This window comes from Apaloderma vittatum, unplaced genomic scaffold, assembly GCF_000703405.1.
Source record: "Apaloderma vittatum isolate BGI_N311 unplaced genomic scaffold, ASM70340v1 scaffold3618, whole genome shotgun sequence".
NCBI lineage: Eukaryota > Metazoa > Chordata > Aves > Trogoniformes > Trogonidae > Apaloderma > Apaloderma vittatum.
The window spans coordinates 34,548-48,052 of record NW_009728872.1 but is presented as its reverse complement, the minus strand read 5'-3'; the positions used below and the strand labels follow the sequence as shown (position 1 = coordinate 48,052).

Here is a 13,505-nt window from a genome sequence, read left to right as displayed (position 1 = left end):
TTTTTTGCTTTTCCCCATGAATCAGATTTCTATATACTTCTATTTTAAAAATGCACATAAATATCAGCATTAAGTTTACATGTAGAAATTAAGAACTAATCTTTACCATTTTATATGGACAGCAAGGTTAATAATACACACACTTCACCAACAACTTATTTTTTTCTGTATTTTGAATAAAATTTGCATTTGTGTAACATTTCCCACAGAAAGAGTGATTATACTTCAAGATAGTTAGGTTCGCACCCTAACATTTTCACATTAGTGAAAACAAACATGTTTTGAAAATACCAGGGCCTGTGCCAGGTAGTAATAAATACAGAATAAAAAAAATAAATAAAAAAGTCCTACTGCCTTTTATCCCGACATAGTAGAGATTTCATAGTCACTGGCCGAGGTTATTGGTTTACCCATCATCCTCACGTTTTTAGCATTAGTAATCCTAGCCATCATGGACACAGGCTTGTCAAAGTACCTCACCAGTGCCGGCTCAGTCAAAAGGGAGGCTAAAAATTGTTCAAAGGTAATGGCCCAGTCTCTGTCAATGCTAGTGCTTCTGCGGAGAGAAGCAGTGTGGTTGCTCCGTACCAACACGGTGTCTTCACCTATGTCCTCACAGTGCAGCTTTTCCTCTTCATGCGAACCTGCGCTCAGTACTGAGTAGGAGGACATCGAGCTGTCATCTTTTGTATCATCATCGGAAATCAGCATGGAAGAACAGGCTCCGTTGTCCCTGGGGGAAGAGTCTTCGAGCTTAATGTCTTCCATCTGCATGCCCAGGGTGCTGTCAGGGCAAGCAGCCTCCTCATCGTTGGCACTGAGGCTGCTTTGGAACGGCTTGTGCTGTCCCAGGGGGTACTGCTGGTGCTCCTTCTTCTGAAACAGCTCGCTCTGAATAGTTTTGCTGCAGGTGTTACTGCTGCTCTCTGTCTCTTTGGCGGGCTGCACGCTGAAGAGCTTACCAACCTCACCTATCTCCAAGAGCAAGCTTGTCACAGCAGCAGTAGCGTGGTACAGATCTTGTTCATTGGGGTCTTCGCTGAACATATTGTACATTGTCTTGCACAGTTCAATGAACTGTCCCTAAACACAGAGAGAAGAAGCATTAATGCGAGAGCAGGAAACAACTCAATCCGAGATCTACTAAATCAATTTCAAAAATCTGGAATTGCGACATGACACAAGAATTTCTGTGATTAAACTTAAATTGGAAATAATCTAGCTGCAGTCTAGAAAGCATTTTCTGTAAGTGGGCAGGCAGATATGTTGCCTCTCTCATTATTTAGAATTAACTGTTGAACATTTCTTCCAACATAAGAACGATTTCTCTGCAGCCACAGGAGGGCAACAGAGGGTGAGCAGAGAGACACTTAGCATTCATTTTGGTGGATTTTCTTGTATAAATGATGCTAAAGTATAACTAGGTGTCTGATAAAAACATAGAAGTAATGAAAGGTGAAGTAAGAGAGCTGTAACACTTTTTAAATTGACAGTGGTAACTTAGCTGGATATGAGGCTTTTGGAATTGAAAATTCACAAATTAGATAGGAAGGAGATTTACTTAGGGCTAACTTAAGTAAGCTTTGTTCTGTGGGAAATACACCTTCGCTACGTGCTGAGGAAAAAGCTGTCCCAATGGGTATCCTCCTCCTTTGCAGCTATGGAGCTAAGGTCAATGAGACTGATCGAACAAATTACAAAACAAAAAATGCTTCTTTCAGGTAGTGTGTATCAGACATGAGCAAGCTAGTGATAATCAGTGTCATGATCACCCACTGTTTAGAGATCAAAATAATATGTTATCACTATTATACGCGTGTATCTCATTTTTAGGATGTTTTGGGAGCTGAATGCTAGTTACAGTATGTTGAAAAAAATAACTTTTGCTGCTCTGGCAAAAAAAGTATCTTCATATAATGTTAATCTACCGAATACTTACAGATATGTGAAGAAAGTTTAAAGGTAATGAGAAATAAGTAAGTGTCAGCAGAAATACCTGATTCAGTTTGGGTAAGTCCTTGGAGTTTTTTGCTTTGGATTTATTCTCCTGGCTCCACATTCTCAGATAATTTCGATTTTCTTGTGTGCTCTTCTTGCCTATTATCAACAAATTATGCAGAGATGCAGGGAAAGTCCAGGAAGAAACATTAAATTAATACTTGTTTTCCCAACTTTCAAAAGACGCATCTTTACAAGAAATGAAAGATGTAGTTTAACTGGAGACACAATGCATACCTTTGTCTGTTTTCAGACTCACTGTAACAAACCCATCATCTACTCCTTGTTTGTTCCTGCTGTCTAGGCCAACAACTAGGAAGTGGAGGGACAGGAGGAGAGAAAGATCAGTGTGGTTTCAGACATATACATACTTTTTATGTGTACAGTGCAAAATAAACAAAATGTTTATGGGGCAGAGAATGTAGAGTAAAAAGGATACGGCTAAATGAAGATTTTTGTTTATTCTTACATCTGCTAAAATATTCCATATAATTAATAAAATAAATAAAATAAATACTAAGACAGGGATCATTTTAAGTCTTGTTTGTGTAGTACTATCATTAGGCTGTGTTACCACAACACAAACAGCTTTTAGCATGATATATGCTTGGCGATTATATTAGTGCAACTTCTTTTGTCTATCAGGACTTAAAATTGCCATCTCTTGTCTAGCAATTCTTACTTGTATTTTCAAACAACCTTCCCTCCCCGTTATCTGAAGGATGGACAATATTTGTCTTGAATCAGAGAGAAACTTAACACCAGATATCTCATGGAAAAGAACACCATTTAAGACAACAGCAATGAGACCCAGGTTAACATTAAGGCACAAAAACATTTCAAACTGCTGAAACACATTTTGGTATATCTTTTGGCTGAATTTTTTTTTAATGCATTTTAAGTTCTGATCCTAATATATCTTGAAAGCCAATATATTTATTCTCATTCTCCACCAAGGCATATATGCTGCACTTAAAAAACACACTGATGACATTATTCTGAAAGTACTTCTGCAGTGTGCAGCCCAGGGAAGTCCTTAGTGCATACACGCCTGCACCTCTAAGGATATCTAAATATATACCAAGACTACATACTTGTTTTTACAGAGAATACTTTACTTACCAAGTTTAATCTAATAAAAAAACAGCTTCCTAAAAAGATATGTTGTTTGAAGTGCATTACCTCATCTTTTCACGCCCGAGACAAAAGATGCCTACCGTGTGTACACTCTGGTGTGATGTCTTCAAAAAAGTACTGAGTAGCTTCAAAAGCAGAGTCTGGCTCTTCTTGCTCTGGGGATGGATCTAAGCAGTATAATAAAATTCTTTCATTAAAAATTCCACTCTTGAAAAATGAGCACATATTTCCATTGATACATTCAGAATGTCAGCTTCTGCAAGTAAAAGCCTAAGAATGTAATATGCTAGGAATCATCCCTTGCCAGCTCATGGGAGATGAACAACTGGCCCTGTACTGTGTCCTCCACGATATCCAATACTGTCTGACTAACAAGTAGCTGTTTGCCTCCAGAGGCTGGCTTGGCCATCTTCCCATGTCTACTTCCATTACCTTCTTCCGTACAGCTCTGGGTGTCCTCAGCCAGGTAGGAACCCTTTCATAACTAGAAAGTCTGTAATGATTTGGTCTGAGCTTACCAGCTCCCAAATACCAGACGCTGAACTCTTAAAAACAGATCTCTTATGTTACAGTTCAATAAAATCATATTTATCTTCACAGTTAAAATAGTAAATCACTACCTGGGACCAATCAGGGACACATATTCAAAGCATGTGGAGGTAAATGTCCTCTCAAAGCTGAAGTATCTTTATTAAAGCATGTAAATGTGCACAAGAACTCCACTACCCAAACAGCTGCAATATACTTAAATTGCAGATTCAGTGAGAACAGCAAGAGGTTCTGTGTGACTAGCCAGAGAGGACAGAGTTCCAGAACATCATTTTCTTCAGGGCCAAAACTGTTTTGAGATGTCTCCATCCCCTCTCCACCCTAAACTGTCTTTCTCACTTAGCTGAGGTCCATCAGTTTGTACTGCTCCCTGGAAAAGACATCTATGAGATGATCTGGAGCCTCCCTCTGATAACAGTTGTATCAGCCCAGAGGGAAAAACAGAAGAAAGCCTGGGGACAGAAACAAGGAGCCAGGGCATACAGGAGCATTTTAATCTAGCTTCACTATTAAAGAAAGTACCTGATGGTAACAAATGCTGAAGAATGCTGTATTTGTTATGCATGGGGGAAGCATGCATCACCCCAGCTAAACAGGCAAGAGGCACATATAAATGGTCTGTTTGTGTCTGGAGCAATAGAGGGCTGCATGGATGCTTTCAGACTCTCCAAATCCACGTCTAGTTACAGTAGAAACCCTCTTATTTCACTGTGGCATGAACAGCTAGAATAATTACCACAAATTAATTTTTAATTGGGAAAGCTAGTCATAAACAACTCTGCTCCAAATTTCTGTTCTCAACAAGACAACCACTATTTTAATATAATTTACTTACCAGGCAAAACATGCATTTTATACAGCAGCTTCAGCTTCTCTGTAAGATCTCCATGGCATGCTGCACCTACACAGTATTATATACAGAATGTTAACGCTCAGCATTCAACGCCATTCTGTTTATTACCCCTACAATATTTCATTTTAGAAGCTATTACATTCACTCAGGAAAGCACTGTACTCCCTTTACAGCCTGAGATCATGAGGCAGTCACTTGACTTCTAAGATGATGCGGTCTGCAGTAGAAATAGCAAGAGAACACAGACCACCTTACCGTGAATTCTTTACTTCAGCCTTGGGTCCTTCATTAAACGGCTATTTTATAATGCTCAAAAATAATCTACAATCATCACATTACCGCTCAGAAAGGCCTCCAGCTGAAAGATAAGACGGCCTTTTTGTGGGGACTTCTGATCTGAGGATCCAATAATAACAGCACATGATTTAGAGCAATATTTACTAAAAAAAGATGGAGACATTCAAGTAAACAGCATTTATCACAGCTTAGCCTCAGGCTAAACTGATCTTCAGGCAGTACTTTTCAGTGGTTTATCCACCTCAATTCCTATTCCTTTCTGGTCTACACGACAATTACCTGTACCAAATTATCTGTCTATTGTAGTCTCTCCTTTCAATTAATTACAGGCATATTAGTTGATTTTAAAGTACTGGAATAACAGATAATCAGATTTCTGCATAAATCTTACTTGTTATGACATGCAATTCATAAACAAATTAATTAACCTTCATTAATTAGGTTATGCAGTAACTTGTTTTACCTTACAGGCTACTGTGTCAGCTTACCTCGGCTACACAAACTACAAAGTGTGGTTTGGGAAATACGAACGATCATAGCCTGCTGTAAAGCTTAAGACTACAATAAATACACGTTAGGCCAAAGAACTGAGTACATCTACATCAGCTATTTTGCTTTCAACTTGATCCTTTTTAAGCGCAAAACTTCCGTATGTTCCTGCCTGGTGTACGAAACCATGCAGATAATACTTTTGCTTCTGGTAAAAGTATGTTTTAGATTATGCAGCCCGATACTACACGAAGTGTTGATAAAGGCAACATGAAATAACTAAAGCACAGAAGGGGCTGCAGTTCTGTGTCCTCCAGCACCAACTAAGGATGAATTCACCAAAATATAACTCAGGGCACAGGATATCTGGTGATACAAGCAGGCTCGGTCTTCCCCATGTCCCCAGATGTGAGAAGAACTGCAGAAGCTGAACTGCTACCGCTTTTTGTATTTTGACCGAGATGAATCTGTGCTTTCTAACACCAAGCCCTTTTTACCCTCAAAATGTATGTGAATCAAGACAATACAATGTGTGACAAGTCTACCAAAAACGCTATCTAGGGTCTCTCAGAGACAGCTCTCTGGGTCACCCCTGGGAAAGGTCAGAAAGCTTTACAAAGGAAAAATAGCCTACTGGCAATTTGCAGGAACTGCCTGACAGGTGCAGCAAGCTTCCCAAGATCTGAGGGTTAATGCTATATTAAACAATTAAAAAAAAAAAGTTACATTCATGATGCTTCTTTAAGACTTGCAAGGGCCATAATCTCCGTTAATGACATTCAGCCTCACTGACCTACATCTCCACTCCCTCCTTTTCATGTGATTACCATCCTGCTCTCTCTCTTAGTCTGCAGTCTTGGTTATTGATTTCAGATGTAACATAGCTAAATACCTATCACTGCGTATACTGTGAGCTGTGACACTTTGCACCCATACAAGGACACATATATGTGGGGTGTCAGCAGGTTTCTGAAGAGAAACAGGGGCAAACAAAACAAGTATCCTCCCTCTATCCTTCCCCTGCTCCTTACATGTGCATGAAAATTACGCAAAAGTCTTCTTCCTCAACAACCAAGGGAGTAAATGCTGTCTCTCTCCCCTTTCCAGAGTTAGTAGCACTGACAAAAGGTATAAACTCCCAACTCTCAGGGTGAGTTTAAGGAGCAGATAAAATACAGCCTCAATGAGAAAGGAACACTACAGAAGAACATACAAAAGACATTCCCAAAGGAAATGCTTTGATTAGAAATCAAGACAGCATTAAGCACACAAGTTGCAGGTCATTTTTGTGTTGAGAGTTAACAGTCAGGGAAGCCCTCAGAACCCAATGGACACATAGCTCATGCGTGGTCCTTCCTCTCCCAGCATGATACACCATTGGCTGACGTAGATGCACCTACTGAGACTAAGCCTCATTGGGAACAACGACGAAATGAACTGAATGGCAGCATGTACAGTTCTTAAAACGAAGGTGACTTATGCAGATTGGCATATGTGAAACTCGCTGTCTGACAGCTAATATAATGTCTGTGTTTCTGAAGGACTGGATCCTTTAGAAGTCATTTTGCTCAGATTATTTTGAGAGTGCTGTGAATTCTCCTTACTTAGCCCAGAGACGAATTCACGGAAGTTGATGAGCAAGTCGCCATTTTCGTCAAGGAGTCTGAACAAGCGCGCAGCTAACACATCTGAATGAGTTCCACATGCCCAAGGAAAGAGGAGAGCAAACATGCCCTTGAACTGCTCAAAGTCAATCCGGTACTGCTCCAGATAAGGCAGGCTGGGATCATGCCTGTCAGTAGCATTGCTGTTTCCTCCCCAGTAGCAGCTAGTCAGATGCTCTGCCTGAACAGAAGGCAAATACTGTGAGATTGTCATCACCTTGGTAAACAACTCATTGCAATCAGGGATTAAAAAAAAAAAATTCCCAACAACTCATACACATACACTCTTAAACAAAGACAAGACTAGCAGATGTATTTCCATCAACCTCGCCCCTGCACCTCTCCAAGAGGTTTCTCCTCTAACCAGCACAAAAAGACTTCCCTCTACAAAAAAAAAAAAAAAAATGAAGCAAAACTTTTTATGTCTCCCAGGAGGATCAAACATGAAATACCCATTTTGAACGAAGCAGTAAGGTGCTGTGACTTGCATATACATACAGGCTTGTTGTGCTTAGTCATCTCCTTCAACCTCCTTCACAGTTAAAGTCAGAAAGGGGACTCGCATGAAATCTTTAATTTCAGATCATTTTAAATAAACAGCTACTTTCACGGGGTTTTTTTTGTGGAACTGTATAGTCTCAAAAACACTCCATAAAGCCCTTCTTTTTCAGTCTTACTCAAGTTGTTGAAAGTTCTGGAGCTGATATTGGTGCAATCTAACTCAAAATGATTCAGAAGAATAAAAGAAAGTGATCTTAACACTGCACAGTGATCAATCAGCATGGACCGTCTGACTTTGTCTCAATGGTTCCATGGAAGAACGAAAGTAGGCACTGCAGGACCTGGACAACTGTAAGACCTTACGTTACAGATGGGAAATGGAAAGGAAAGAAATTCTTCATGGTATGTCAAAAAAATCTTTGTTCTAACAAAACAGATTAATAAAGTATCTTGTTTTAAGGCATTGAGCATGAAGGTGAAGCTAAAGCGTTTTAAATGCCAATCTCTAAACTTGTGATCTAAAGGTATTGCTGTACAACCAACTTAAAGACACATCTTGTTGTGACACTGAATTTCCACGTGATACAATATACACTAAAGCACTAAAAATAGCAAAAACCAGCTATAGTGATAGGCAAGTATTGACTGTCTGAGATGACAGAATAAAGGTATTTCTTTGCTAAATTCCAAAACCTGAGTCAGGTAAAAACACACATATGTAAGTTTCTAAAGACTGATCATAAGCGTTTATCTATTCACTTGTTCATTGTAATAGTTTTCATCAGTATATTAATTTTTCCCATGGACAAATCATTTAATGAATGTCTTATTTCCTGAACTTTTTTAAAAAAATATTTTGTGTGGTTAGTTTTTTTTGTTTGTTCTTGTTTGATTACTTTTTTGGTATATTCAATAATAGAGCAGCTAATTCAAGTTTGTATTAAGACTCCTGATAGCAAGTTAACTCACAGACTCAACCTGGTCTTTAGAGAAGACAGGGTCCCATATGAAAAATAAATGTTTGCATTTCCTGCAGCCACATGATCTTATCTTCATTTAGCTTTACCTTGAAAAGAGCATACAGTTCCTCCAGTTCATCGATAGTAAAAGACGTCTCTGTCACAATAGTTCGTACCTTTTGAAACATGACATTAACAGTTACGGATTTGAAATTCATGTCTCATTGAAAAGCTAATTTAAATTTCAGAAACTGACTGACCTTAATCTCTGCAAAGAACATTATATCGGTACTTACCACATTGCGCTTTGTAGTATCTTCAAGGGTTTGGATAACTTTCAGCCTTTGTTTAAATCTCATTTGTTCAATTAAATCTGCTCGGATACTTCCAAATTTCTTAAAAGAGAAAAAAAAGCAACGGATCATCTGTGTATTAATATTCTGAACACTTGCTTTTAATGTATTTGAGAAATTAATTTAAATATGTAATATACTACCTATGGTATATTTAAAAAAATGTTGGTAAGGCATTTTTCTAACACATTATAAAGTTACAAAGACTTTAGGGATATATCACTAGATTTTATTCTTCCCAATACTTTATCTTCATTTAAAACAGAAGGTCTTTATTAAGTTAAAAATCCTCACATTCCAAACCATAATCTCAGCATCTCTCTCTCTCTCTCTCTGTCTATATATATATATCAGTATATATAATCTCTTGCCTGGCAAACCTCTATGAACAGTTTATTTCATAACTCCTGCAGGGTTTTATTTCTGTTTGTCCTGGAATATCTCTTAACTGCTACAGAGAGAGAAGATACTTAGACTAAGTGGATCTCTAACAGCTCAGGCAGCAGAGCAGTCATTACATTCACGAGGATTTGAAACCAAGCATCAAGAATGCAACTTCCTTTAGGAAGAAGATTCTCCGAGTCATATTTTCAAAACTTTTTTTCACAGTGCAAGTGCATCTACATAAGCAAGTCTCAATTTTCTAGCACATTCTGGTGTGTTGACGCTAAAGCTGTGCTTATCAGTAAAGTTGCGCACTTCTATCATGTACCTCTGGAATAAAAATATGTTTAATGTAGTTGGAGCATTTTGCAGATAAAGAAATTTTCTGAAAAAAATGGAATCTAGATAAACGTAAGGGTCACAGACGTCACAAATCCTTGAAAAGAGAGGTCTGAGGTCACGTCTATTCCAGTAAACACAGCTTATTCTCTGGTCCAGAAAAACTTACTGGCAGGGTAAAACGTGCGTTATTTCAAGAATATTTCTCTTTCACAAGTAGAACACCATCACAGAGAGAAATGCTAATCACTTAATTGCCAGAAAGATTGTCTGTATCTTTTCCACTTTCACTAGAGACTTCTCATATATGCATCTGACACAATTACCTAAGAGCTGGGCAGGATCAGAGCACAAGGGAAAGCAGCTCTTCATAAAACAACTCAAATACTGTGCTTTTGCCAGTGCTACGTCATCACCAAGTCCTCAGATTCATCATGCCCTATGACTAATAGTATAGAGCAGTCTGCAAGGGACCAAGTTTTCCCTGACCTTTGGAGTGGTGTGTGTTTGCTTGAGGGAGAGCAAAGGACTCCAAGAAAAACCATTTTTTTCAACTCTAGGTCCTTCTATTGTTTTGGTAAACAATAGATGCCCAGAAGATAAACCACAGACGGTTATGCAACAAGTATCTTTAACAGCTTAAATTCAAAAATAGCATAGATATGCTCGCTTACTTGGTATTTCACTCTTTATAGCTGCAAAGTAATGCTCAAAGTAAGTTCCCAGCCCTGACTACGCACAACTGAGGAATGTAACAGTCATTGAGTAACAGATAACTTGAAGGTTTTTTTATCTTGATAGCTTGCTATTGAATTGTTGGGTTGTTTGGGTTTTTTTTAAATAATTCTCTCTTCACAACGAACTCCTACTTACCTCACAGCTCTTCACTCTCCATGCTATTTCGTTTTTTCCTAATTATACTGTATTACAGTTATTCATCTGGAAGGAGCTACAAGATTCTGGGCTGCATAAGCCCCAGAAACACAGACTAGCTCTGCATGGAGTCAGGTTATCCATCTAAAAGGAGTTAAACCAGTGCAAGCTGTCTTCATGATGAGGAAATTGGAAAAACACAATGAAGACAGATTTTCACCCAAACAACCTTCTCCTCATTCTAACATTGTGTGAAGGAGAAGGACTACACAACTAACTAAATTTTGTCCTTGGGCATAGAACACACTAAGGACTACACACCCCCTTGTTAAATAGATATCACATTATTAAAGTAAGGAGGTTTTAGGGACATAGATTGGGCTTCTAAAACAGCTGTCACATTGCTAACTATGAACATATATCTCAGCCTAAAAATACTAATTTACCCTGCATGTCAATGTAAGGAAAAAAAGAAATTAAGGAAAAAAACACTTTAAAGTTATTATTTAATTTTTATTAGAAAATAATATGTCAGTGTGATTATTAGGGGTATTTTAACTGATTATGTATTTTAAAAATTTAAGGACAATAAAATTGGCTTGAAAATTTTAGGGGTTTTGCAGGCTTTGTCCTGTGCTTTACAGATATTATTATCAACTCCTTTCACCTGAAATTTTTTAACTTTGGTGATAATATAGGAGTTAGTGTCCCATGGTCATAATCAGCACTTGTTGGGGGAGGGAAGAAACAAAATTCCATGGATAAGAGAAAGTGTTCTAAAAGCAAATCAGAACTAACCTTTTTTGAAATAAAAGTTCAGTCTTTTTTTTGTACATCACTTTTGGGCTGTGGAGTGCTCTCCTTTGACACTGCAGGCATCTATACAAAATAGCTCCAATTGAAAGTTTTGGTTGAAAGAGGAAGACTAACCCTTCTCCTCTGCCCAATTTCAGACTTCTGAGAGGAGTCTGTATTTCTTTTATGTTCTTTCAGTTCCAAGCAAAGCCAAACTACAGTAGTATCAAATGTCTTTGTAAAGTAGAACCAGCGTGTGCTGGCAAATTCCAGTTCAGAAATCCCGTCTTACCTCATACGAAGACCTGATTAGTCTGAAGATATCCACCTCAGGATAAGGCTCTACATCATCACTGAGCAGTGAGTGAAGGTGAGGAATGGGTGGAAGAGTGCTGTCCTTATTAGTTACACTGTCCAAATATCTGGCAGGGGGAAAAAAGAAATGAGAAAACCAAGACTCATTTGTACTCCCTCCCTTCTGAGGATTATAGAGAATAAGGGTTACATACGGATTATTAAATGTAAAAATGACCAAGCCACTGGCTACTGATAAACTACATGATTTTTGACATCAGTAATTTGACAAATCCTAACGTTTTTTCTCAAAGAGAGTTAAGGTAACTCTGGCAATTCATTATCCTTACCGAGAAATAACTTGAATACAGCTAGTCACAAATGAGTGAACGTGTTTATTGCTTTTGGCTCTTTAAAATACGCTACAGGAATTATGACACTAAGGGAACAAGGGTCAGTGTGCTTCAGCCTACAGCCCCGCCGTCCAATTACTGCTCAACCTCACTGCAAAGGGCTCGAAGGGCTTTAGAGAATCTGTCTTCTATTCTGCAAGTGCACAACACTTGAATCGTCAGCAAGCACTGGCTCTTACTTCAGAGAAAACACCACCACAGTCATCTTTTATCCCCAAAAACTTAAAACCAGACTTCAGCAATGCTATACTATGAAACTTGTTAGCAAAAAAATTCCCAAAGTTTCAGAAGCATCTTGAAAACTAAACGCTACTACCAAACACAAGGAAATCTGAGATGACACTCAGCAGTATTAGTTTGTATTAAATGACTCAGTCCAGACTATTTATAAGCCTCCTGTTTCAGAAAAACCTATTCATTCAATAGCCTACATAATTCTTTTGAGTTCTGTATAGCCCACTTCCAAAAAAATTTCCCTTTGAGATCAAGGCTTTATCTTAGCAGCATTTAAAAGGTAGCAGGCAAAAAATGTCATTAATTAAAGTCAAAATAAGTTTCTATAACCAAGTTTGGGAAGTTTATTTGATTGTATCGGAAGAAGAACTTCAATTTAGCGGTTCACTTAACATTATTTTAAGATAATACACACAGTACCTTATATTGGTGAAAGGGCACTCTAAGCATGAAAAATTTTACATATACTCTTACTGGTTTAAATTGAGTATTTCAGCACAGAAGAACATAAATCAGAAAAGCAAGCAAAAAAAGAAAAATAAAATGAAGAGACTTTGTTTTCTGTAATAAATACCTTCCCAAGACTGTCATGGCTTCTCCATCATCTTTACAGTTAAGCAGCTTGTCTACATTAGCATCGAGGACAGCAAGCGCTAACTGAAATATCACCTTTATTCCTTCACAGAAGAAACAATCCACAACCACCACAGCACTTTCAAATGGCATTACACTGAGGAAAAGAGTGAGGAACCAGGACAAGGAAATGGTGGATATAACACCCAAGTCCTGCATGCAGTCATAAAGCTGTGGCACATAGTCACGAGCCAACTCTTCAAAGACGCCCTGATCCACCAGTGCTCCTGTTGAAAATAAATAAGGTTGGATTGTCTATTAATTCGGGAACAACTGACCACATCACCATTTAGGGTAGAAAAATATCTATACATATACTGTATATATACAAACACAAAACCTAAGAATATTCTACATGACATGCTTACACACATATTCTCACTTTCATATAAACAACAGATTCTATTTCACTACTGAGCTGTACCTACACATTGAACTGTAAGTGTTCTTTTTTTTTTTTTAAGAAGCACAAACAGAGGGTCAGTTTGGTCTAGCACCTACAGCAGTTATATAATGGCTTAGTACTTACCATTACTAATTAGACTAAGTCTTCTCCGCATCACCTGTTAGAGAAGGCCAAGGTGACTGTCTGTGAAGGTTTGGATTTACAAGAGAACCCTGTGTTATACACATCTATACCATAACATCAGTGTCTTAAGCAGACTAGGAAGAACAATTTCTAAGGCTGAAAGAGTATCTCAAATATTTGCGAGCTAGAGTAAAGAGAGTTTCCACAACAG

At 38.1% G+C, this 13,505-nt stretch overlaps 1 protein-coding gene across 1 annotated transcript in view; it reads right to left on the bottom strand.

The window, feature by feature from the left end:
* TBC1D9 (TBC1 domain family, member 9 (with GRAM domain)) overlaps positions 1 to 13,505 on the bottom strand; it is a 35,610-nt gene continuing 22,105 nt past the window's right edge. Inside the window, exons 12-21 of the mRNA XM_009874222.1 lie at positions 12,707 to 12,992; positions 11,484 to 11,613; positions 8,744 to 8,842; positions 8,555 to 8,623; positions 6,928 to 7,168; positions 4,520 to 4,585; positions 3,216 to 3,302; positions 2,236 to 2,310; positions 1,997 to 2,097; positions 1 to 1,083 (exon numbers count right to left, since the gene is read on the bottom strand). Coding sequence (XP_009872524.1) covers positions 358 to 1,083; positions 1,997 to 2,097; positions 2,236 to 2,310; positions 3,216 to 3,302; positions 4,520 to 4,585; positions 6,928 to 7,168; positions 8,555 to 8,623; positions 8,744 to 8,842; positions 11,484 to 11,613; positions 12,707 to 12,992 — 1,880 coding nt within the window. The 3' untranslated portion in view covers positions 1 to 357. The remainder of the gene's footprint in view (positions 1,084 to 1,996; positions 2,098 to 2,235; positions 2,311 to 3,215; positions 3,303 to 4,519; positions 4,586 to 6,927; positions 7,169 to 8,554; positions 8,624 to 8,743; positions 8,843 to 11,483; positions 11,614 to 12,706; positions 12,993 to 13,505) is intronic.